Here is a 27,617-nt window from a genome sequence, read left to right on the forward strand (position 1 = left end):
GCCTCATCCTTGCTTTTATAATACCACAGTTTTAAAGTCCTGGATTGTTACCGTCACACTAGCACGTTGCTTAATCCAAAGGGGGATGTTTTAATTGCAGTGTTAGTCCTGGAAAGTCTTTATCTGCACTGATGATTGCACTGCCATGATGAAGGCGCCAGGGTTAGCAGTAGTTAAACCGGAATGCTAGGGATCTAAATAGGATTCAGATTAAGGTCTCAGAGACTGTTTTAGTCCTAGTACAGCCAGGTGCTTAAAGACCAACACAAACGTGTGCTTAATTGAAACACGTGGTTTATTACTAGAATAGAACAGGGCCCTTGTTTCTGGAAAATCTCAGTGAAATGAAATGAAATGTCAGAAGAAATAGTTTTGTTTTGTGTTTGAAACCTAGTTTTGGTGCCTAGCCAGCTTTCATAATTAGTTCCAGTTTGCTCAGCTTACCTGGTTTTATTTCTGCCCTTCATAGTAAGTGTTTCTACGGATTATTGTCAACATGTTGGATTCATTCTGCAATTACTTTTCTAATGTATTGAATTGATTTTACTAAATTTGTCAGTTTGTACTGGAAAGGATAAGTTTATCACTTACCACCTCTGTATTTCCAGGACCTATATGACAAAAAAAAAGGAAAAAAAAAAGGGATATTATTTTTTTTTATTTACTGTACAAAACCCGGTTCATTATAATGTTAACTATTTACAAACTGCTAACAACACTATTAGTACTAACTAGAAACACATGTAGGCTCTAGCATTCAATGAGGATATGAAAGTGAAAAATCAGAGCTTTTCCAGGTTGCTTTTACAGTATGCTGTAAACTAGAAATACCTGGTACAAACGCTTCACTTGTTTCCTATAATGTAGCACATTTCACCATGTACTTTTGAAAGGGAAGATTTTGTTTTAATTATTCATCAGGGTCATCGATAAACCTACCTATGCTATTTGTTTACAAAAAATGCCTACTGATACAAGAAAATTATTGTTAAAACAAACAAACAAACAAAAGAAACACAAAACAAATCAGTCTGGATAGACCACAAAGAACTTGCTTGCACCAACTCCACAGTTGAATAAGGTGGCCAAAGGCTTTTCTTTAAGTGAGCCTCTGCCCTGGTCTGCAGAAAAAAACACTCTAAATCTGCTGCTTCCTCCACCGGTAAATTAGGTAAGCAAAGAGCTCAGGAACAGTTTCAGCTCCACGGCCCACATTGTTGTACAGAGGGATGGTCAGGACGCTAAGCGATGCATACTGTGCCTGGCACAGACCAGTGCCTCCCAAGGAGAGATCAGAAGGCAGACTGAAATTCTTTGTGTCACAATCTGCTCCTCTGGCAGCTCCTGGTACAACATAGCGACTCTCTGCCTCCTATTGAAGGCAGATCACAAAGCCACACTAAAAGCACAATCAGGAAGTTATTATTAGTTTTTTAATCACATATAAAACAGTGCCTGTTTTGCCAGAACACACAACTTCAGCTCCGAAAGAACAGCATTCATTTTGGTTCAGATTCTGAAATCTGGTAATTTATAGTCCCAGTATATTTACAACAACAAAAAGAAAGGGGCAGGGGGTGCAGGAGAAGGGAAGGGAGATATTTAAAGCAGTTCCTGAGAGTCTGTAATATTAATTATAAAGCAATTAGTGTTATGAGACAACCTTCTTAACCCATAAAACTGCAGTACCAGCATAATTAGTTGCACAACTCACTCACGAACACAATATGCTTTTGCTTATCTTATAAATACAACATGCTTACAGCTCTAGAACTTACCCATCTTACTCTGTGAAACAAATTCCACATCATCATAATTTTCTTCGTTGTCTGGACTTCTGCAAGTATGAAAAAAGGGAACATGTGAAACCTCTAGATGGTTTTATGACTGCATTTTCATTTACCATTTTTCCGGTGCTTTTTTTTTTCCCAGTTATTTTATAGAATGGTTGGGTGCTCTGTTGAGCCCTGTGTGCTCCTTAAGTACCCGTGAATGTCTCTTCCTGACTGTGAGTAGGTTTTTCAGGTGGAGACACCTTGATCATGAGTGTAAAGGGAGAAAAGAGCCAAAGGCACTCAGACACGCTGGTGATGAGTGGGGTATGAAATATATAATGGGCAGATGGGCCTACCGACTGGAAAGAGTTGGGTTTTTTAACCATCTTCGCAGGTTCAGGCTCCTTGCACAGTGCACAAGAGGAACATCAGACTTTTGTACAACGCTAAACATAGTGCTAAGATGTGCTCCTTGACTTGTATGGCTTAAAATCTATACAAGGGGCAACAGAAACAGAGTCACAGAGTTGTAGGGGTTGGAAGAGACCTCAAGAGATCACCAGGTTCAACCCCCCTCCAAAGCAGGTTCCCTAGAGCAGGCTGCCCAGGTAGGCGTCCAGACGGGCCTTGAATATCTGCAGAGAAGAAGACTCAACAACCTCTCTGGGCAGCCTTTTCCAGTGCTCCATAATGGCAGCATAAGGTTAGGCCGGGTGAAAGGGTTCTGGTGCTGGATTAAAAAACCCGGAGAAGGAAGAAGCTGAAGATACAGCTGGCAGTTTAGGGACCTTTAACTGCGGCCGGCAATTTTCAGGGACCTCTCACTTCCGAAGGCTGTGTAGCGGTTGAAGGAAGCCTCGGGCCACCTACCCTCGCCGGAGGGGTGCTGTGAGGTGGGATGGGGGCACGGACAGGAAGGGGCGAGCATCAGGCCGGGGGCTGCTGCCGGGGAGCCGCGGCCGCTAGAGGGGGCGGCGAGCGCGGCTGGGATGCTCGGGTGTCGCCTGGCGCACGTCGCCTGTCGGGCGGCACCTCGCCCCTGCCCGCCGCGGTATATTCTCCTTGTCCTCCGGTTGCTGGCTGGAGAGAGGCTCGGTATTTATCTTCAGCTTGTTTCCGGCCAGTTTTCACGCTAGACCGAAGCGCTTGCAGCCCTCCGCCGCTGGAGGGTTCCCGATGTGCACGAGGTTTTTCGGAGAAGGGCAGAGAAAAGGAGCCCGGTGTGTGACAGTGGCTTCTAATATTGTCACAGCAGGCCACGCCGCATCCCGTGGTGCGGTTTCGCAACCAGCGCTGAGCTCAGTTCCTCAGGCTTGCAAGGCTGCAAAGCAGGGTATCGGCTGGAAGGCCTGACCCTCCTGACTCCTTCCCCACAAGAAAAATGCAGGGGAAAGGTTCAGCTATTGATACAAACGATTATCTGCAAAAGTAAGAAATCTTTTTATACCTCTTTCGAGTATAAAACCCAGCCAGGTATATGTCTGCTCCATCCCTTACCCCCTCACCAACAGGGCAGAAAAAGTGTTCCTACAGATAAGACTATTTAGTGAAATGACTAAATAATCCAAGCTAATAAAAAACATATCCAAACAGACCAGGGAAAGGGCAGGACAAGCATAGCAGCACGGAAGCTCAGTGCACCCAGAGATCTGCGAGATGGTCTTCACAGGTTACAGCATGAGCACAGTAACAGGTGGAAAAATGAGAGAAAATGAAAGATCTCATGTTTTATGTTCACTTACGTTGTTTCAGAGCTGGGCTTGATGTTCCTGGGAGGCAAGCTGGGAGCTGCTGGGGCCTGCAGGGATGGGTGAAGGGCTGGTGGAGGAGGTGGCAGCTGCATGGCAGAGTATGGTGGAGGTGCAGGTGGTGAGACTGCTGCTGAGGAGAGCGCTGGCTGTTTAAAACCTTCATTTTTAGGGCCTGAAAAAATAACAACAAAAACAGGACAGAATAACTAATCAAGCAAATAGCTCAAGATGGAAAGAAAATAAAAACCTCACTGTTTACATGAAGTATTAGGATAAAATATCACTATTGCACACTGTCTAAAGCAAATATATTTTGTGAACCTCTTTCTTAGATATACTTGGTGCCTTCTTGTACCACAGGAGAGAGGATCTGCCTAGAAGAATTTACTGCCTACAGTAGGCCTTGAAAATGTCTTTAAAAACACACAAATGAGACTAAAAAAAAAAAAAGAAAAAAGTTCATCCAGTGTATAAGTTCTTGTGCTTTCACATTATCATTCAGTTCTACAATTTTCTTGCAGAGATCAGCTGCAAAGTGTCACATGAGCAGTGCAGTCTCACTGGAGTTCTTGCTCAGAGACAAAGTTTAAAGGGAGGGCATGAGAAAGCAAAAGACATTTTGGCATTGATTAAAAGCTGTACAGCTATCTCTACAACTGCAAACAGATTTGTAATGTAAGTTGTAAAAGTCTGGACTTAATATTCTACACTAGCAAGCCCATATTAGAAAAGTGGCAATCTGAGAAGCTACACCCTCAACAAACAGGTGCAGTCTTAGAAACAAGATGATGCAGTGCACCAGAAACACAGCAGCCATAATTACACGAGTAGGCTGGCGTGCGTGTGTGCTGCACAGAATTCATGCCCCATGTACAAGCCACAACCAAAACCATGGTAACTATGGCTTTGAAAGTTCACATTCAGAGAAGTTATTCACACACAATCAAATGAAATCACTGCCCGGATGCCATGTTGTCAAGCCTAGAATTGTGTTTCAACTATCGTTAAGCTACCCAAAAGGGATTGTCCCCATCTGTACGGAACAAAGTACAACAAAGTCTAAGGAAGAGGAGAGCAGAAGAAAAAAGCAAATTCACAGTTCAGTTAAACCAATAAGAATCAAAAAGAACCCCACTGTCTTCTGGAGTTTTTTTCAAGTTCACACCTGCGTACTGAAGATCAAAATCTTGTCAAGAAAAAAATCTTCAAAGCATTGGAAAAAAAAGTGTCTCAAACACTGAACTAAAAATATTTAGTAATGCTTACCCAGACTGAAAGTTAGTAAGACTATTAAAAGAGCTTTCTTTAGCTGTTTGCTTGTCTGATTTTCAATGCTACAACTTCTTGCGCAGATTCTCTTTTTATAACTTTTATAAACAGAATCTTTAATTTATTCGTGATGCAAGCAAGTACAAATAATAATAATAATAATAAAATAATAAGAATCCCATTACCTGCCCCTTTCAGGATGATGTTGTTGTTGCTATTTTAACAATATAATGAGACACAATGAGGAGTGTGAAGCCTATTCTGCTAAACAATAAATCACAGGACAAATAAATAGTTTGTGCCCCATTTCTCCACTTCAGATCACTGTTGGAAGCAGAATATAGGAGCAAGAGTTATTCTTACGTCCTTAAATTACTCAGGAGACATGAATGTGGTAACGAAGTTGCTATGCTAGTTTGGTTTTCTTTCTTTTTAGGCACAGAATACCAGAACAAACTGAACTGGTCTTGTACTCTGTCTCCAGTGATGGCAGACATTGCTGCTTGGAGCTGGGATAGCCTGTATGAATAGTACTTCCTGATAACCTCCCAGACTCTAGCTACTCTGATTTTAGAAGCCTCCTAATATAAATGTGTTTTTTTTATGTCAAAAATTTTCAAATAATTACTATTCCATTGATTTTTTCCAGCCTGTCCTTGTCCCCATGTAACTACACTATAGTCAGAATACACTGGCAAAAATCACAGAATCCTTGAACAACCTGGGCAGGGAGGGACCATTAGAGGCCACTTAGCCCAAGTTCATGTTCTAAGCAGGGTCACTAGCTTAAGGATCTCAGGGCCCTGGCCACCTGAGTTTTCTGTTTCCAAGGCTGGAGTTACCATAGCCTTTTTGGGCAACCAGCTCCAGTGTTTGACTACTACCATGGTAGTTCTCCCTACTACAGGAAAGTCCTTGGTCAACATATCACGCTTGCAAGACCTAAGAAAGCAGCTATCTGCTATCCTCCAGTTATTGAAAGCTCTTGACATTTAACTTTATGTGCTTCTTAGGCCAGTATCCAGACAGCATAAAAGAGAACAAGAAAGCAGTCTGAACCCTGTGCATAAATATAAGGAAGATAGATAAATGTAACATGCACTGAGTGGGTCAACCTGGACATGAAGAAACTAAAGAAGGGATCCTTGGGGTACAGAGGAGAAGGGGAATCAATAGCTTAGAAGGTCCTCTTGCATGTCACACAGAAATTAGATGGAAAATACCAAGCCTTGACATTTTTCTGCTTACTAACAAGGAACTCAAAAGTTCATGGATAAACGGGCTTCATGGCTCCTTGGAGCAACTCATCAATATACAGGCCAATGACAGTGATTTTGAAATTAGTTAAGTTCCACCATTACTTAAACAACAAAATACTAAAAGTCCCAATAATGCTGATTACACAGGTGAATCCATTGGTATTTTTAAAGAAATGGTCATAGCCCAGAATCAGTCCATTAATATTTAAGAGATGATGAGATTAAAATATGTGAGATCATAAAACTTTAAAGACAAAAGTATAATTTTATTTAAAAAGCTAGCCCCAAAATAATATGAAATAATCCTTTCACTTAGTATTGAGGAGGCTTATAGCAGCAATAATGTGTGCCAACCAGAGAGAACCCAAAGAACAGAGAGAATGGTTAGAGGTACAGAGAACAGTTAGAGGTTCAGAAAACACAAATTCCAGGAGACATTGAAAAAATTGAGGTTGTTTTGTCAAAGATGATAAGACTGAGGGAAATCAAAACAACAATAACAACAAAACCTAAGTCTTGGGCAAAGATGAAAGCTTTTTTTTGTTTTGTTTTGTTTTTCCTCTCCCGATTTCCATGGTGCAGAAGGCAAGAAGAAATGTGCTTAAAGGCCAGCAACTTTAAGGAAGCACTTTCTAATGTTCTTGTTTTGGAAGTGCAAACAGATGAATATCAAACTAAGGACCATTAGCAAAAGCTTTTTTTCCCAAACTATATGACTGTATGAAGACTTCTTAAAGGTAAAACTCCAAAAAATTAGGGTTACAGTCTCAAAATCATTGTGCATTAGATCTTTCTGCCACAACATTTTCCTTACTTAACAGTAAAGATGTTTATCCTCTCCGATGTTTTGATTTTTTTTCCAAGGCATTACACTACCACAGTTTGCAGGTATGGTTTCCGTTTCTTTATTCTACGTGAATTTGCATTTGCATAAAGTCAAACACTGTTTAATTAAGCCAAGATTACAAATGAACCTGTCCTCCTTGTATCTGATCTCTGAGGAGTGCATGTTCTTATATAACTCTTCAGAGTCTTTATTCATACAGACTTTATCAGCTATAATCTCTTAATGCTCCAAATTCCCTGATAAAGATGAATAGCACTGACAATCTAAGCATTTATTTGCAGTAGAATTCTTTCAAGCAGATTCAGATTCTAACCAAGGAATGAATGCAGAAATAAAAGGCTTTTATATTTTCATAAAAGCCATGTTAACTGGTGTTAATTGTACTCTCAAATTTTTGTGTTTTAATAGTGAATCCCGTATCAGCTTTTCCATGGATATATTTGTGTTGCCACAATACAGTGTTGCACATGTGCACAAAAATCGCGTGCATGATAGCATGCATGCATTATATCATCATATAGTATTACTTCATTGTGATTAGGTTGTAGGACTAAACCAAAAATTCTGCCCAAGTCCCTGTGCATAATACTTCTCTCATCTGTTGTCTCTTAAAAGCCAAATCCAAACAATAGGAAACAGAGCCAGGAAAGGACAACAGATGTATTTCAGATTAAGTCCTTATTTGTAAGTATAAAGGCTGAACAACCTGTCCCTTTTTATCTATGTACATTGCTAGAATCTAGCAATAACTGAATGATCATCATGATAATGGAAATTTTTTCTGTCCTTTTTTTTTTTCTTTTTCTTTTTTTCTTTCTTTTTTTTTTTTTTTTTTTTCTCTAACTATGGAACTGACTCTTGCCTGCCTTTAGAGGTGTAATTACCATCACTTACACTGAGACTGCTGTGGGTGTAAAATGTTTTAATTCTAATATTGAAAATAACGGGGTGAGTTAGATAGGAAGGCAACATTCAGTATGAAAAGGCTGTTACAATCAGGCTCACAGAGACACAGCTATCATGATATTTCAGTAGCGTTTTGTTTCTTGTTTTAATTGAGAATTTCATTTTGATCCCAGTTCCCGCTTCTTGTGTCTTGTAGGCTTGCTACTCTGAGTTCCCGGGAAGGTTCTGTGCTGGTAGTGGAACTGAAGTCAGCTCTGGACACTCAGAATGAGAAAACAAATCGAAACTACATTCTGGCTTTACATGTACACAAAGCACTCTCACCACCAGAAACAGGGTGACAGACCATCACTGCAAGGTAGCTTTCGCCACTACCACTTCAGTTTCCAAATAGCCTCTTCTCTTTTCTTGGGTCTCTCAGTTTTTTTCACATGCTATTTGGCACTGAAGAAACAGGTGGAGAAACCAAACCTTTTAACAAAGAACTGAAAGAATGGATGAAAAGGAAAGAGTTCCTCAAAATCTGTGCAGCTGTGAAGCAACTAAGAGAAACCTGCCATACAAACTGTCCATAAAAAGTAACAGATATTTCTGCTAATCGTGATACTAACTTTCTTTAATCGTCCTTAGAGCTTTAGCACTCACACCAGGACTGTGCACAAAACATTGTAAGCAGTTCTCCTGTGTGCCTGGGGGGCCTTCACAAACAACTTCTATACATGTAGCAACCCAGAGGTCACCTGCGTTCCTGCAGAGTGTTTGTTCATCAGGAAGTTCAGGACACTGAATTTGTCTTGATGTAAAACTTGTGACTTTGACCTTTCCTATTCCTGGCTTGTGAGAAACACTGATTTATCTTCAGTAGCTAACACAACATCTAGAGAAAGAACCCATCTTCCCTTTGTGCCCAGATATTCTGTGTTCGACAACCACAGAAAACAAACTGAATTATAGCAGGTCTCAGTAATTTCCACACTTTTCCTGTGTGAACTCAAAGAGAAACTAGCCAAACAAAGAGACAAACAAACAGGCAAACAAACAAACAAATAAACCCAACCATTTGGAACAGATGAACTCTATGTGGACACATACAGGCTTCAAGGTAGGATTAAAAAAACATATCCACTCTCACCTCGTTAAAAACATTCTGTAACTGTTCTGAAATACTGCCTTACTCAGTCTTGAGGTACCAATACCAGAAATGAGTAGCAGAACCTGGAGGGAAATTCCAGCAGTGCCTGGAGTCCTTACCATGCATGCAACAAGCAGCTCGGAGGTGGGACAGAAATCTGATGGGAATCAGTAATTCAGCAAGGACCAGTTCTCCCCACTCCTTTTCAGATTCATAAGATAAATTGTACTCATGTACAATGATGATATAGGCTCCAGTGCTGACAAAGCTGAACCGATATGTCTTTATTTATTGTCTCCCTAAATACCAGGATGTCACATTTCTTGGATGAGAGATTGGCACACAGATGAAGAACAGTATCTAACTATCAAACTGACCAGAACAGAAGCAGTCAAACAACAACAACAAAACACATGTTTAATCACTCACACCTGCAGTTCAACACCTATTGGTTGAAGGCATAAATTGCTGATAAATTCTGTATTACAATAGTATGTGATTCCTTGGCACTAAGTTATTAATTGGCAACAATGAGAAATAATAGTTCTGATCATCACCCACAGAGTAGGAAGCTATCCCAACCTGGCAGGTGACGACCTGGCTTCAGCTATTCATATTTTTCTTACACTTTGGCTAGACCATAGCAGTAATGTATACCTGTTCCCAAAGTCATTAATGCTTAAGAAATTCCAGTTAGCTGAGAACAGTTGAAGCGTATTTCATCAGCAATGCAATCTCTTTCAGATGCATTAGCCCAGCCTCCATTTTCTACACAGTCGTCTTCACAGAATCACAGAATGGCTGAGGTTGGAAGGGACTCAAGCAGGGACACCTAAGGCAGGTTGCCCAGGATGATGTCCAGGTAGCTTTTGTAATCTTAACTGGAAGGACTTAACTCTGAATTATACTGAAGGTATCAGGATGTAGTATCAAGGCCATCTATTGCCTCAATCCAGACATTTCTAGTTGAAGATTGCATATGAAACAAAACTGAAACTGTACATGTACACCACACTAACTTCCATTTCAAGTTCACTCTCATAGCACCTACTTCACCATAAATATAATAATATATATATTAAAGAAAATACCTTTCCTAGCAAGGCATTTTCTTGTACATACAGGGGAAAAAACTGAGTATTTTTTTTCCACTTCATATCCTAACAAACAGACCATCCTTCTCTTTCTCTAGTCTAGAATACATCCTTTGTTAAGACTTTGTTCCCTTTGACGCCTGATGTGGTGAGCTACTGATGAGGTGTTACCCTCCTCTGGCTTTATTAATGTAAAGAAAACCTGACAATACCAGCTACTGCAAGGGGACTCCATACATTCTGCAAGAAAAATGCCTGGAATTCTACACCACTCAATTTAATGATTATTTTTTTCTTAAATGAAAAAGGACTTCAGGATTTTTCAAGCAGTTATACTGCTGATCAAAAGTTTTGCATTTTGAATGAAACATTTATTTTATAAAACAAAATGCTTTTGATCTGTTTTGCAAGTGCAATATTGTTTTTCAATTTTACTGCAAAACACGTCACCATTTCTACATGCAAGATCTGGGAAGCTTTCTGGGTCTTACAGAGAATTTACTAAGAACCTGCAACATTTGCAGCAGCTGATCACCCACTTCCTACTTTATTCATAATCTGCAGAGAGCTGTTCTTTGCTCTGCTTCCCTAACTTGCATATTCATTTAGATACAAGCCATTATTTCAGGTTTCAAAATTATGCTACTTTGGAGCTGCTCAGAGTAAACAGGTACACTTGCAACGTTACTGAAGCTCAGTGTTTTTGATGTGATGTTGTCAGATATGCTCTAACAGTGGAGACACTAAGATTACTGGAGACACTGCTCATGCCCTGAAAACAAAGACCACAGAACAGTTTTGATTATTGCCCTCCCTGAGTCCAGGTCCAACTTAGATGAATGCCTGGGTACAATTTTTTTTTTTCTTTTGTTGTCCTCAGCTCGCCTGAGTTTCTTCCCATCAGATGGTAAGTGTGCTTTTTCAGCTTTATATAATGGAAATCACCTCCACAAAAGGGGAATTCTGGAGGAAGGGAAAAGGGGAAAATGGATACCTAGCACAGATCTCCATCTATTTTAAGATAACTTTGCTGATATTTGCTCATATATCGTGAACAACATGATCAGAACAGATGGAGAATTTGTGCTTTTTTTTCAAGCAGAACATCTCATTGATCTCAATTGGTAAATTGTGTTTCCAGAGCAGATGCACAGACTACTTCAGTATTTTTTTTTTTCAGATAGCACAACACCTATTCTTACATTCTCAGAATGACTAAATCTCAGACCACATACCTGGCAGATGATATATCCCATTCTATGTGAGCACGTAGAGACAAACAGGTGAAATATAAACAACACCAGAAAAATCTACATTTAAAGTTGATATTTGAACAGTTGTTATTAAACATTCATGCTGTCTTACTCCCAAAAGAAAACCTTCAGGCCTCACCTGAAGCACTATGCTATAAGAAAGCTTGGAGGACTGAGCCTTCTGGAGGCTAAATATGAGGTTAGATATTTAGAATGCTTTTTCTGGGCAGAGCTGATTGGCATGAGGAAAGTGATTTCAAACAACCGATGTGTAATCTTATGCAGAAGCATATCCTTATCTAAAGGGGAACCAAAATTGATTCTCCTTTGAACTGTAGGTTAAACTTTTTGTTGCTTGATGAAAAACCTTTCATGGTTACTTTTAAATTCTTCATATTATTTTAATGAGAAATATTTACAAACCCGAGCCAGTTATTTTTATATCATATAGAAGTCATTTCTTACGCAGGAAAAAAAAAAAAAACAATGAGAAGTATTCAGAGATGAAGGACATAAGATAGCAATAGTATAAAATAAATCTTCAGTAAACCACTCATATTTTAAATACTTGGATGCAAAAGCAAGTAAAAGAAAATGTGCTAGAAAAAATTTACTTAAAATATGACTACTTATTTTCCAAATAAACAACTGATGAAGGGGTTAGCAATTTCATCAACCCATTGTTCAATGTGAAAATGCTTACATCATATATAGTATTCAGTTCTATTTAAAAATTAGTCAAAGGAATATAAACACTGATTGTCTATATAATGAATCAATTGCATAAAAAATTCCCATGTTACAAAACCTCACATTCAAAGCCAGGGATTTTTGCACTTTTTCCCTTCAAGATCTGCAAACAAGGAATATCGTTGTTTCAAATGCATACATTTCAGGAAGGTTGAGTTTTGGGTGGAAATTAATGACATCAAAAATGTCCTTTAATAAAACGAATCGTTTAGGATACTAATTGTTAGAATATCATTTTTTTTTTATCACAAAGCTTCCTAACATCTGTACTATGAAATGCTTCTATTTTTGTTTGTCTTTATCAGTATTGAATTATTACTTTAGAATTCAATAATTATTATCCAAGTATTTGAGAATGACTAGCTGATTCCTACAATTAAATATTTGGATGACTAAATAAACTTTAAATTAATATGATTTTCGGAATCCAGATATAAAGAACTTGAGGAAAATTATCTTTCAAAAATGTAAGATACTGGAGATATCTCAAATTGGAGATGGAAGATTTGAAGCATGAGAAGTAACCATCTTTCAGAATATGATCTATGTAAGTTTATAAGCCTGTATCACTCAAGAAAAGATCTCATGCCAGTTTTAATGAAAGGCCATATATAATTCTGCATTAAATGCAAACAGCCACATTCTTCAACATCTGATTAAATGCTACAGGATCTTTTTCTGAAAATTTGAGAAGAAATAGAAGTTCATGTTGGTTTTTCAAGTCAAAGTAGATTTGCAAAAGTATATCATAAAAATGTAAAATCTGAGTCTTCAGTTTAGTTTTGACTTGTTTTTAATAAAAAAAATTAAATTTCTTTTCTTTTTCCTTTCTTTTCTCTTTTCTTTTCTCTGTGATCTTGACAGAATATTTAATAAAAAGAAAATGCTTGGCAGTAAAAATCAATATTCTTAGTAAAAAGTTTTCTGTGTGCCTTTAGAAGGACAAATATGAAACAATACAAAGAAAGCTTTGTATTTTGTTTACATAACAAGGTTTTGGTGGCAGTGGGTGGGGGCTACAGGTGTGGCCTCTCTGAGAAGAGTCTAGGAGCTACCCCGTGTCAAAGACAACCTGTTCCAGCCAACTCAAAAAGGAAGCCACCACTGGCCAAAGCTGAGCCCATCAGAAATACTTGCGTAACCTCTGTGATAACATATTTAAGAAAGGGTAAAAAATTCTGTGCAGCAGCAGTGAGAGAGAGGACGGAGAAAAATGCAAGAGAAATAACTCATCTGACACCAAGGTCTGTGAAAAAGGAGGGGAGAAGGTCCTCTTGCAGCCCATATGGAGAAGACCATGGTGGAGCAGGCTGTTCCCCTACAGCCCATGGAACACTACGTTGGAGCAAATATCTACGCTGCGGCCCATGGAGAGCCCCCGCAGGAGCAGGCCCCAGGCAGGAGCTGCAGCCCGTGGAGAGGAGCCCACGCAGGAGCAGGGGGTCTGGGGGGAGCTGCCGCCCGTGGGGGACCCGTGCTGGAGCAGTTTGCTCTTGGGGGATGGATGGACTCCATGGTATGGAGCCGTGTGGGAGCAGTTCTTGAAGAGCTGCTGCCTGTGGGCAGCCCCCGCAGGCTCAGTTCGGGAAGGACGGCATCCCGTGAGAGGGACCCCGCGTGGAGCAGGGGCAGGGAGTGAGCGTGAAGGAGCGGCGGAGACGAAGCATCAGGGACTGACCACAGCTCTGATTCCCCATTTCCCATTCCCAAACCCCCTGCACTGCTCGGGGTGGGGAGGAGGTAGGAGAGTCAGGAATGAAGTTGAGCCTGGGAAGAAAGGTGGTCGGGAAAGGTTTTTAGCTTTTTTTTTTTTTTTTTTCTTTTTTTCTTAGTATCCTACACTATTTTTAATTGGCAGTGAATTCAATTAATCTTCCTCATGCTGAGTCTGTTTTGCTTGCGACAGTAACTGGTGAGCAATCTCACTGTTATTATCTTAGTCTATAAACTCTTTCATCTCATTTTCTCCTCTTGTTCTGCTGAGGTTGAGAGAGCATCTGTGTGAGCACCTGGCAGCTAGCCGAAGTTAATCCATTGCTGGATTAAATATATAATGATGGACATTTTCAAAGAAGCAATAGAATCAATGTTAATCAGATACTGTCCCCTATCTCAGACATCAGTTTTTGAAACCTCCAACCTGGCAATATCTAAGAGAAAGTAGATCTGTGTGCCTTTCTTTGACACTGATATCCTGGAACATACCATTTGGCAGAACCGGACTGCAGAATCTATCACTCACCTTAAACATAAACAGCTGCTTTCAGCTTAAGCAGCTGCTTTCACCTCAAACTGGCTGCAGCTGCTTGAAATAACGGGTGCTTCTTGTCTGCATGGCCTTACATTGGGCTTGGACTAAGACTCAGATCTTCACATTATTCTATTAGTGACTTCACCATCGGGGGAATTTAGGAGTGTGGTAGACAGGTAAGATAGAACAAATTATTGCTCAGAAGAATAACTGTAGACATTACCAAAAAGTTTTTCACATGTACACAAAAAAAACTACTCAATTCCTGTTCCTTACAGAGACCAAGTCAGCTAAAGTTAAACACCATTTCCTAATTAAACTATTTCTCATGCAAGGGGAAAAAAAAAAAAAAAGAAAACACACTACACTTTTTTTTCATACTTAGAAGGATACTTAGATAAACCAAAACACTTTTAAAACTGGGTATTTAATAAAATAAATATCAACTGCTGTTAAGTACTCTCACAGCAGCACATAACTGCTTTATGTCTGATTTTTTTTTTTTTCAAGGAAGGATTGTAGAAAAGCATATTTGACCCCAATTCTCACTCTGAGTGCTACAACCAATGTTCCAAAAAAAGAGAAATAATACTAATTAGCCCTCTGCCACATACAGGAAAACAAATATTTCTCTACGATGGAACTAGGAAACGTATTCTGTGCTTTTGAGAAAGTTGTTTTGAAAAACTTAATTCAAAGCTCAGAAGTGGTCAGCAGTGCAGAAAATCAAACTTTTATGATAAAGTTATTAAGTTGTGCACTGTGACTTACATAATATGATCAAATGATGAAGGTTCATAGAAGACATTTCTTCATGTCAACCAAAACAGGTCTAGAAAATAACAGGATAGAATGGAACATATTACTTTTGCTTTACATCTGCAAACCTCCAGGGAAATATTATTAAAACAATACAAAGAAATTAAGACTTTCCAGCCCAAAGACAAACTTCAGAACATGTCAGAGTTCAAAGATATGAGAAGTATATGCCAAATGTTCATGTAAATGGAATACAAAGCAGTTGTTTGGGTCTAGCTAAACGTGAGAACTTTACACTTCAGAACACATTTTCCAATAATTGTATCAGCGACGTGTTCAAAGCTTCATGACCACATGCATATTTTTGTATATCTGGGGAAAAAAAAAAAGTCTCTATTTCCAGCTTTATCATAAAGCTGCCTATGAATTAATGTGATATTTTCGATATACTTAATTGCTACAAATAGTTATAAAGCAGATTTTGAGCAAAATACATACCAACATAATAAGTGGGGGAACTTCCAGCCAGTTCATATCATTCTTCTCTCACTTAAAATTGTTAACATAATTTATATTCTCATACTTTTCTGGGATACAGACATGTTTCAGAATACTCATGGCTTTGTTACAGCATAATAACTTGTCTACCATTACCTACGTAATGCAACCAAATGATGAAGGTTCATCAAAAGTGTTTCCTCATGTGAACCAAATAGGTCTAGGAAATAAAAAGATTTCAAAAACTGAAAAAAAGAAAACATAACTTAAAGAGAATTATTTGGTTCCGTTGGTTTTACTGTTTTTCTGTCTAGCAGTTTCCATTTTCTTTGACACTTTCTATGATAAAAGACGTTCTAGCTGTCTTTTTCTTGTTTCCTTAGCAACTGTCCTTTATAAGTTGTATTCTGAATACTCTTCCATAAAGACTCTTTTTTTTTGTATGTGGTATAATCCTAAAGGCATTGTGTTGAGCTCACCCAGCACTGACCCTGCTTGAGGGTGGACACTGGATTCATCACAACACATCATTTAGTTTCATTCAGTCCTTAGCAATTTCCACACCAATTCAGAGTATATATTAAGTATATACTTTGATTCAAAACAGAAATGACCTCAAAACAATTTGAATCACACTGTTAATGTGTATTTGGAATTGTTATTAAGTGATGATTACGTTTCCTCAATAGAATCAATAGCTGCATTGGTTTATCCTCAGAATCTTAAATTATGCATCTTAGATACTGAAGTCTCAGGTCAGGAATAATTATAGCTGACTCTATAAGATTTAGCACAGTCAACTGCAGAAATGACTCTACAATGCGTACATAAACTGTAAGTGCATACATGAGAAAAATACAATTATGTGCTTGCCATTCATACTATGATATATACTGTCTATATCTTACTGTTAATTTTACCACAGTCTAATCGTATGAAAGGTAATGAGTATACCACATAAAGTGTCACAAACAAAAATGGAGACATTTAGGTGAAGATCCATGATCTACGAACTTCAAAAATTGATTCTTCTGTTTCTTAGCCATTTAATATATTTCAGTTAAATGTTGCTGAAAGAATCCTTTGCATTCTCCCATTTACAGAGACAGCAAGAGAAAAATGTCCTTAGAGGAAAGCTGGAGAGTTTTTAACTTAGTTTCCACAATAAACTACATGCAAATACTAGTCCATTTTTTTTTTTTTTCTTATTCCAAGCAGATCTAGCAAAGTTACATTCATGGCAGACCTGCATGATCATAATTTCAAGTTCACTTCCATAGTTTTCAGGCAAATCTGTGATGGATCAATAACAGTAGACATTAACATTATGAAATCTTAGAAAAGACTAGGGAAAAGATCTTGAAGGTCTTAACATCGCCAAGAATATTCTTACTTTAGTAAATATTTTTGGTATAGTTCAGAATTCAATATTTCAACTATGTATATCAAAATCCAGACATTAATTTACACATAATTATCATGCTATTCTGATCTTTTGACACTTCTCTGAGTTGTACAAGGTTTTATGGCATGCTATAGTTCCCATGTGCAGAGGCATCACATCATTACACATCACTATCACCACTCCACCCTAAGCTGCATTGTTTGATATCACCTAGTTTTAGTTCCATCTGAACAGATTATGTATCTCAAATTGCAATTTGTATTATCCCCTTACATCTTATAACTGAGCTGTTGTGTAACTTTATCCAACCTGACACTGAAGTAAAGAAAGAAAACCTCCAGTGACCTTTTAAGTACTGATTCTACCGTAAATAGCAGTGACATCCTGTGATAAAAAAAAATCCCCTATTCTTTATAACATTGGAAGTTTTTGTTTCATCTTGCCATCAAATAAGGGCAACAATTGGTTGGTTATAAGGGGCTTTGCAAAAACAGTTAAACGCTTACTTTCCACAGGAGCAGTGCTTGTTTGTTAATTACTTTGCCAACAGTGCTGTTCTATTTTTGTTGTACTTCACACTTCAAATTTTAATTCCTCTGTTCTCTCTTTATGTCTTATCTAACTCAAAAAAGTCATGTCACTGTCAGGGTACACAATACATCTTGGGATAGACCCTCAAGAGGGGCTGCAGGCACTACTGCAACCCATACCATAAACCGTGAGAATTGTTTTGCATGTATTCTTTCCTCCTTGATTCAGTACAGTTTCCTTTCCTTTCTCCCACCACGGCTTGAAATCTTCCTAGAAGAATTCAGAGCACTGGGTACTCTGAGCCTTCAACGGACTTTGTGTGGCTGGCCATCTGTACCCACACAAGCACACTGAAGTCAGCCCAGGTGCAGTTCTCTGAAAGCAATAGTGTGGTTGTGGCCTCACATGGAAAGGTGTCAGCTAAATGACTTTGTTTCTCTTATTTTATTTATTTATTTTTTTTTCCCCTAACAAAGGCCTGTTTGAACTTTGGGTGTATGTTATTAATGTCATCATTAGTATTATCTTCTGAATCTAGAAAGCACATGCAGCCCATTGATTTCAAGTTGATGTAAGCTTGATCTACTCTCAGGAGAATAGCTTTAGAGGAACGTAACACAAGAATTCAGAATCAAAGAATCACAGAATATCCCAAGTTGGAAGGGACCTGCAGGATCATTGAGTCCAACTCCTGGTTCCGTACAGGAGCACCCAAAAACCAAACCCTGTGTCTGAGAGCATTGTCCAAACACTTGAACTCTGGCAGCTCAGTGCCATGACCACAGCCCTGGGCAGCCTGTCCCAGTGCCCGAGCACTGTCTCTGTGCAGAACCTTTCCCTAACCCCCAGCCTGACCCTCCCCTCTCCCAGCTCCATGCCGTTCCCTCGGGTCCTGTCGCTGTTCCCAGAGGAAACGTAACATTTTCCAGGGTGCCATGTATTCACAGGCCGAGACAGGAATTCATTAAAACCTGTCTTCACTGGAATGTAGCAACAAACTGACAGTCAGGATTTCCTCAGCAGCACACTTGTATCTGCAGGGGTGTTATCAGGAAAAGTTTTTCAGGATGAGATTAACATTTCAAACCAAAAACAAAGCAAACCTTAGTATTTACACATGACAATTTAAATCTTCCCTCACAAAAGAATAAGGCTGCTGCATTTGAGGTGAGCGCTTCAGCCTCCAGCATGTAAGGTTTTTCCAGCATCAAACTCTGGGTTCCAATCAGGCAATGCAAGGTTTCCTGAACCCCAGGCACATGTCCCTAACACAATTATATCAACTGCCATGTGTGAAGCTCTTCTCTTCACAAAGGACACCACAAAACTTTGACCCTAGTACAGATCAAAAAAACAAACCAAAACAAAACCACCACCACAACAACCAAAAGACCCATTATCCCAGATGGTTAGATCTCAGAATCCCATGTTGCTGGATGGGAAAGCCTTCTCCATTTGCTTGTTCTTTTTACTCAGGCCCTGAATCACAGCAGAAAATAAAGCAACTATGGCAAACTTCTGTTTATCAGGACAAAGTAATGAGCAGAAAGAATTTGTGCTGCGGGGGTGTCATCTCCCTGGCATGACTTTCACTCTTGAAATGACAGCTAAAGAAAAAAAAAAAAGAAAAGAAAAGAAAGATAGAAAGCCATTCAGTTTAACTGCCTTTCCAAAGCAGGTATGTGTTGTCATTCGAGTTTAATGTTCCAAGAAACCCAGCAGTGATGAAAAACGTTGTCGAGTTGAAAACAAGGTTGTTCAGATTTAGGCTAGAACATAAGGTCTCGCCACCAAAACTGTTCTACATAAAGTTCTGGCCACAAAGAAATAAGCTTCATTAACTAAAGCCAAGCATAACATCAAGGTCTACATACCAACTCTTCAGGGGAAGGCTAAAGCTCAAGGCCAGTATGAACAGCTTCATATTGATGTGGTTTCAAAATCTTTCATTCTTGCCCTGACTCAGAGTGTGAAGTAGAGAAGACCATCGCTGACCACTCAGTTCTGTTTAGTTGTGTGTGTATTGAGTATGTATCTTCTAACATATTTGGAGAACAACCTGTGCCACCACGTTGGGTAGCTCCATCTTTTGTCCCTCTCCCCATTGCAACTCACCCAGACTGGTGGCTGTCCTAGTACTGGTTAGTGACAACTGGAGATTCTCCTTTCAACAAAAATTCTGGTGTTATCCTTATAGCCCCTTTCGCACAACCAGTTCATTTGAAATGTGTGGAATAAATATTTCTAACCTTCAATTTTAAAAAGAGAGTGAAAAATGTATTGTGACTATACCTGCATGGGCAGCAGAAAATAATAATAATAAAATTAAAAAAAAAGTTGAATAATAAGATAACAAGATATTTTCTCCATTAATTACTTAAAATAAAATTAACAAATATGTTTTTAAAATAATTGCACTTCTGAGTGATTCAGCCTTGGTCAGGATTTCTCAGTGTTCTAACTAGCAAAGCTCATATTGCTTTAGTTTAATCAAAACATTTGCTGTTGTCCTTTGCTGAAAATGCTATCATTCCATTTTGAACCTTTTCTGGGCACTAGAGTAAGGACAGTCATGATGAACAGTGCTTTGTGAAGAAGGGATGACTGCTCAAATTGTTATAAATTGACATACCTCGTTTAAAAGAGAGAAACAAATTTATACCATTCGAGGACCTGGCCCTGTTCACGCATTTGTGAGAACAATTCCTCATACAGAGAAAGAGGGGAAAAACGGAATATAAACTTGACAAGACAGCACATTTTATGTTATTGATATGCTCCTCATTTTTGAGTAGGAGAAAATAATAATAGAATATATAGTTTCACGCACACTCTGCTTTTGGTGTGACTTTTTGTGTTCACAGAAACACAGCTCTGAGCCTTTTCATCTGGTCATAACACCTTGTAACGTCTTTTGTCTCAGGAAGCTTACTCTTATGTGTATTGCAAAACTGCTGAAACACAAGCAGTGTTGCATTCTAAGTACAGAAGACAACAAGGACAAATTCTGTATCAAGTAAATTACATAACTGTACCTGATGCATTGCACATGCACAGGGTGGAGTATTTTAGAGCATCTATTCTCAGCTCTATCAGGCATCTAACCTAAATGCCCTGAAACACATCATTGGGCTCCTCCCTTTCTCACTCACTATATTGGAAATTTGAGTTTAAGTTTGATCTGTTTAATTAATCTAAGAGAGATGCTTAAGGCAGACTAATGTAGGTACTGTGAAATGCCCCTCACTATCAGAAACTACTTAGCTGTGTGTTTCACCTGACACAAATTGTTGCAGGACCCAACTAGTTAAAATGACTTGAGCTAAAAAAATATATGTGAGGACTGGTTATACACTTTGCGTCATAATCTCTGTGCAGGTAACAGTGTACTAAGAAAAACCCAGAAATAAAATAATAATAATAAAATGTAACAGAAAAATACATTTTTTGTTTCTGTCATTGCTTCTCTCAGATGCACTGCATTCACCTGTACCCGTACACCTTAAAACTTTGATTGTAAAATATGATCAGTTTCATATGCAATCACAGTTCCCAGTGCCTGGCATTATAAGAAAAAACAGAAAGCTTCCTTCATGTACCCTGAAAATTGTAATAGAAACATGACAAATGGCATCACCGACTCCAGCTGGAGGTAAGAGTAGCTGATTTTAGCTTTTTAAAATTATCAAACAATGCCTAAAATGCACTGGCGGAAAATCTTGACCCAAATGTTTTAACAGGTGATATAAGGGAAAATTAAGGACACACAGAACATCTGAAAAACTCATCTCTTCTTCAAGGAGGAGATAGTGGATTTCTGCGTCTAACTTTAGGAAACTATATTTTTATCTAATAACCTCAGATTTTCAAGGACGTATTTTGAATACCTCAGAAACAGCTTATATTTGTGGCAACTTGTCCTATGGGATGAAAGGAACCTGCTGAACCATACTTTTTGTGTGAGTAGAGTCACAGAAATTCCATTTTTTTTTCACACAAATGTGTATACTCCCAGATATTTCAAATATATTCACAGATGTTCTCATCACACACAAAACCACCTCAAGTTTTACAGAAAGCCTGTAATAAGCCTTAATATTCATGCCTGGACTACAACCAGCAGAAAGTTGAGTGGCTTATTTCTTCATAAGAACAGTGAGGCAGAGCCTCAGGTGCTACAAACTTCCATGCAACTGAAATCACATAAATCTAACAGAAAACACTAAGTGCAGAAGATGCTTATAGAGTCTGGATTCAGATCCGAGTATGAAATCCATGCAGCTGTACCTGGGAACCCTTCATTCTGTTACAGCATAGTGTTCTAACTTTCTGAACATACTATAAAATAGAGCAGATTATAAGGATGTGTGGTTAGTCATTGTGAAAGGCAAAACAAAAAAAAGAAAAAAAAAAGGTGTGGTTACTACAGGTTTACTATCATTTTGATAGCCATCAGACTGTGCCCAGGAAATTCATAAGAGAACGAGACACTAACATCAACACCTCGTTTATAGGAAGTCAGGACTTAAGTGTCTGTTGAGAAAAATACTTAAACTCTCTGCTACAAGTAATAGCTACTTTTAAAGGTTTTGAAAAACAAATGAACTAAACACAGAAAACATTCCTCCTACACTCTGTGTTGCTGAGGGAGAGAGAATATAATTTTAATTTCTGCCCTGTACAGAAGAGATATAAGCATAGATTAAGGCTTTAGGGGGATGTCAGATGCAGAGGTCTTGTGTTATTTCTGAACAGAAGGGAGGATTCCACCTGAAATAAATTGAGTGCTAAATGGGTTAAAAAGAAATACTCATGAAAGAAAGAACAGAGAGGACTCACTGTCTTTTGGGATGCTCTTCTGGAACTTTTCCAGGTCCACGCTGGGTGGTCGGCAGGGTTTTTGCGGGGGCTGGCCCAACTTGAACAGTGGGGGCAAGGCTTTCCTTTTCGGGACTCCTGAGCTCTTGTCCCCATCCTCCTTTTCTTCTGACCCACCCAGTGACTTTCCTGCAGCAAACACTGTGCTCATCTTACGGAACTTGGGAGGAGATGAACCAGATTCTTCCTGGCTGATTTTGTTGAGAAAGATATTCCTGGCAGCACTCACTCCTTTTTCTTCAGTCTTTTCATCCACATTTTTGGGGGTGCCTTGAGACGAGCTGGACCAGTGGCCAGTAGGTTTCAGAGCCATGTTAGCAAAATGACTGCTTGCAGTTTCTGCAGCACAGTTACTATTTTCATCTGTTTCCTTTGCAGCTTTAAAAGAATGTATTTTTGGTCTAGGACCTCCTAGTCCTTTATGCAGAAGCGCATTTTTACTTGAAGTGTCTTCACTGTGGGAGACCTCATGGTTTAGAGAAGGTTTCTGTGCAAGAGCTGGTTTAGAGGAAGGAGGCTTGGGCTCATTTTCTTGTGATGCAGACATGAACTTTTCCTTAACTCCAGCTACTTTTGAGAATACTGGTTTTGCCTCACTCTCCTGTGGTTCAAAATTTGAATTTGGTTTTGTTCCCAGAGGTCTTTTTTCTTTCTCATGAGGAGCAGTGCTAAGAGGCTTGTTCCCTGCAGGTTTTGGATACAGAGGCTTTGGCTCTTCTTTTGCCAAGTCACTGATTTTGGTAGGGGGTTTAGTGCATCCAGTTTTTCCATCATTTTCCCTGTTAGTTGTCTGAAGCTGAACCCCAAACCTTTGTGCCACTGGTTTCAAATATGGGGGCTTTGGATCCTTTTCTGTCTTATCATCAGCTGAAGGCTTGACCCCCAGAGGAGTCTTAGGATGAACAGGTTTGTGAAAGGTACTGGGTCCTGAAGGAGAAGTCGCATTTCCTTGACTTGCAAATTTCTCAAGTGCTGCTTTCCTTGTCTGTAATCCTGAATGGAGAGGTTGTCCTGCAATTTTGAAGGGTCGACTGTTACCAGAAACATCCTCTGAGGGGTTGTTACCCGCGTTAAATTTCGCCATGAGTGACTTCACATCTGCTTTGCTGTCCTATCAGCATAGAAAAATAAAAAAGAAACAGCAGCAATGAGAAAGTCTCAGTTGCAATGTTCACACATACTGTACTTTAAAGAGTTTCCTGGTCTGAGGCTTGTAGTACTGCTGATTGGCTGTGCAGATATTGTAGCACATCTTCCTGTAGTGTTAGAGAAGCTGAATATTTTGTTAGATCATTGCTATGGTTATGTAATCTAAAATTTTCACTCTAGGTAAATTTTCACTCTAAAATGCCTTTAGAGAGTGGTCATTCAGCTCCTTCCTACTATATAGTAGTATGGTTCATACTACGGTAGTTCATACTATAATTTTTTTTATTTCTGGAATAGGGAAGTGAACACCTGAAAAATATGCGAAAATATCTACTACTTCAAAATTAAAACATCCCTAAAAAATTGTGAGTCTCCTACAGTGAGAGGTGTAGACTGTGCTGGAACCTAGGCTATATACCAGACTAGTGTTAATCCCATCAGATCTTTGAAGAACTGAAAGCTCCCTTGTGAAAACAGAAAGTCTTTTGGTTTGGGGGGATTGGGTGTCAGTTTTTCTTTCCCTTCTCAGCAATTATATTTCCTTCTGCTCTCTACACACTCCCACCCCACCCCCCTCCGCAATCTCCCTACCCCTTTTGACAAGCTTTGTCCTTGTTTCTGTTCTACATTCTGTATCTGACAAAAACTGTGTATGGTCAGGTGGAAAGTGAAAATGCATGGAGAAGAATAGGAAGAAATGACAATCAGTAAGCACAAATACTGTCAAAGATATTTAATCTCTTGGAAAAAAAAAAAAAGAAAAAAAAAAGAAAAAAAAAGTGAACTTTTACCCAATTGTTTACCAGGTGACTAAAACACAGTTTCGCTTGAAAATATCTTAATTGGTCAGATCTATTCATTACTGTTCAAGATCAGCCTTAAATATGAACTGAGAAAAAAAGCTCAACACAGTTTGATTCAGTGAAATTATAACACAGTGCAATGAAGGACCTGGGCAAAGTATAGTGAGCTGGTCCAACCACACTCGGCTGGGGCCACTCTTGGCCTCCGAGTGTCCTCAGCAGCAGGGGGGTCCTTTGCCAGCAGACATTGTTGGCAGAGTTGCAGGTACTGTGGATACAGAGACATAACTGATTCACAGCTTGTACTCAGTGGGATCTGTTTTGTGTGGGGAAGTCAAAATGTAAGACAATATGAAGCAGGGATGCTATAACTAGGAGGGGCTCTGAATCATTTGTTTGGAAACACAGAGTATCACTACCAAGTATAATACAGAAGGTTCTGAAAAAAATTTTAGAAGGAGGTAGAAAAATGTACTATGTCTTCACTCAGTACAGTTTCATTGAATGTTCAGTAACTTTTTTTTTTTTTTTAAAAAAAACACACTTCATTAACAAGAGCTTATGAATTGTGGTCGTCTGCTCCTTTTGCCTCCTGTTTGATTGTATCATGTTATGAATTGTCCAGTACATTGTAGTAGTTTTACCCATGACTTCTGCAATATAAAGTTAAATTTCCTAGTCTTTCAATATCACCAAAAAAATTCAGTCTTTCCAAACTGTATTGCATGGCAAAGTTACTTACAAGACAAGAAGCCAAAACAAGATGAAACCTATCCCCAGAGCACCTTTTTTATTTCTTTTGCTCATGTAGGGAAGGGAGGAAGTACACGTTTACTATGGAGATTATCAGGTTTAAGCTATCTACTGCTGGTTACCACAAGTACACTCAGACACACACACAAAATCACAATGCAGAGATACATATATCAGAATCATTCAAGATTCCTCCTGTACTACCCCACAAAGCACTGATTTTACACACTTAAAGTTAAGCTAATTGCATTGCCAAAAATAGTAACAACGACTTCTGTCTCTGATCTATTTGAATTAGTACTAATGCATGTTTCATTGTTGTTGTTTTTTTTTGTAAAGAAATCTAAACCATCAGAATTACTGTAATGTTCCCTCGGTACTTTAAGTCTTCAGAACTTGTAAATGACAATCTGATCAACTGCCTGGCGAACTCAGCAGCTCATTTCTTTTGAAAAGTGTAAGAATAAATTGATTCTTCTGCTATTTCTTCCTTTTGTAATTTAAGAAAGTGTACTGTGTTAAACTACAGTAACGTGGATGTTCTGGACAAGAGACTTTAAGCATATAGACTTTTTGGAAGCTGGAAATATGATTTTAAAGAAACTTTTCTTGTTATGATATGCAGTTTCTGAGAAATTTTCTGCATCTTGGCAATAGCAACATCAGTTGTATTCATACAGGCTTTCAAATGCACTAAGCAATCCACTACTGCCGTGTTAGGACTGTTTATTTTCTCTAAGTCCTACTGAAGTCAATGATTTATTTTAATAAATTTCTTCCTAATACTGTGAAAAGAACCTTGACCTAGTCATGTAGCTATACCAGCTCTTCAAGAGTAAAAAACCTCACTCCTGGGGATGCACAAGGGCTTAAAAACAGCACTGCAACTTCTCTTACTTATTTACAGTCAGTAATGAGTAGTAAGGGTAGCACTCTAAGAAATCAGGAGGGTAAGAAACTGGGAAATTTTTCTGCTTCTTTTCAATGTGCATCATCAATTATTGCTTTAATAAGCTTACTTTATAGCAGGAGCCACATTGCAGATTGTAATGTGCAACCTGACTGGCCAGGTAGACGGATGGGGAACTGGGAAAAAGAGAATATTTTGTTTGTGATCCTGCTAACAGAATAATCCCCACAGTTTCTGCATTTCCCTTCCGAGAAGTGACAGCAGTTACCTTCTCCATTAGCACATACAACAGGTTGTAATTCATGAAATGGGAACTTGAAAAGATTATGAAGTTAGATTAAGTTCACGCCACCCTTCCCACCCAAAGTGCAAACTTCCAGTTAGACAGAGGATTCTCATACAAGATGTACGTAGGTCACTTTATGAACTTTCTTGCACTTTCTTGGGAAACTGCAAAATATTTTGGACCTTCAGCTTCTGAACTGAAATGGAAGCAGCACAAGGTAAACAGTAACATTTTCTTTGCAAGGAGATGGATGCATTGTTCAAATGTGTTGGCTCATATCTAGAATAATACCCTTGTTTTGGTTCCCGGATTTGTATGTACAGCACTTTCTCAGCTTCCACTGCCTTCAGCAAGAACCCACACATAACAAAAGTTATGAAAAGATAACAGTTATAAAAAGTTATAAAAAAAGTTATAAAAAAAGGTTATAAAAAGAGAACAGAAGTCTTCCACGAGAAGATTATATAACTACATTTTTTTTTTGTACAGAAGTACATTATACTGAGAACACAAGAAAAATAAAGGTTCAAACTCTGTTCTTCCTGACTTTTCTCTGAATATCTAAGTCTCAAATAACCTGTTAAAAACAAAACAAAACAAAAACAAAAACCACACTTTTGTTTTGTTTTGTTATGTTTTGACATAAATATATGTTATTTAAGTTCTAGTCTTGGTGAAGCCAAAAGATCATTTCACTTCAACTTCCCCTTGTGGTTGTTTTTTCTTCAAATAAATAGAAACACTGGATCAATGACAGAAACAGATGTCTGTATGTAATTCCTAGTTAAGCAGACAACCTCTGTGCAACTGTTGACTGTACAAGGAATCGTGCAATTCTTCTAAATGCATGCAGGTCTGATTTATGAGACAAAAAAAACTCTTTTCACTTCTCACCTGTAACTTTTTCCTTTTTATTGCCACATGATAATGTCCCAACAGGTCTTTTAAAACTCATATTTTTTTAACAGAATCAGATCTTGGTGAGTTCGCTAGGAGGTAATGAAAGAAAGATTATAAATCTACCACCCTTTTAAGAAGTATGTGTACTCATGAATTCTGTGACAGTGAAAAAAAACACAGAAGCTTATAACCACTGAATGAATTGGCCTCTAACCCATGGACAGGCTATAATGATAAGGAAGAGAATAAGGAAAGAAAATCATGGAAAACGATGAATTAAATAGAGATCTTATCTTAGATGGCATCATAAAAGCCTGATTTGGGCTCTACTAAGGTTAATGGATTGAGGGAGTTTAGCTGTTTGCATAAGATGCTAGTATTGTTCTAAATTCATGATAATTTATTGGAATTTTAGTGGAACAGGTTGCCCAGAGAGGTTGTGGATGCCCCATCCCTGG

At 38.6% G+C, this 27,617-nt stretch overlaps 1 protein-coding gene across 5 annotated transcripts in view; it reads right to left on the reverse strand.

The window, feature by feature from the left end:
* The window catches only part of FYB1 (FYN binding protein 1), a 68,131-nt gene that overhangs the window by 18,539 nt on the left and 21,975 nt on the right, over positions 1 to 27,617 (reverse strand). For all 5 annotated transcript variants that reach the window (XM_013181662.3, XM_013181665.3, XM_013181663.3 and 2 more), the window contains exons 2-5: positions 22,320 to 23,469; positions 3,518 to 3,698; positions 1,779 to 1,837; positions 592 to 611 (exon numbers count right to left, since the gene is read on the reverse strand). In XM_013181662.3, coding sequence (XP_013037116.2) covers positions 592 to 611; positions 1,779 to 1,837; positions 3,518 to 3,698; positions 22,320 to 23,469 — 1,410 coding nt within the window. The remainder of the gene's footprint in view (positions 1 to 591; positions 612 to 1,778; positions 1,838 to 3,517; positions 3,699 to 22,319; positions 23,470 to 27,617) is intronic.

Source organism: Anser cygnoides, chromosome Z, assembly GCF_040182565.1.
Source record: "Anser cygnoides isolate HZ-2024a breed goose chromosome Z, Taihu_goose_T2T_genome, whole genome shotgun sequence".
Lineage (NCBI taxonomy): Eukaryota > Metazoa > Chordata > Aves > Anseriformes > Anatidae > Anser > Anser cygnoides.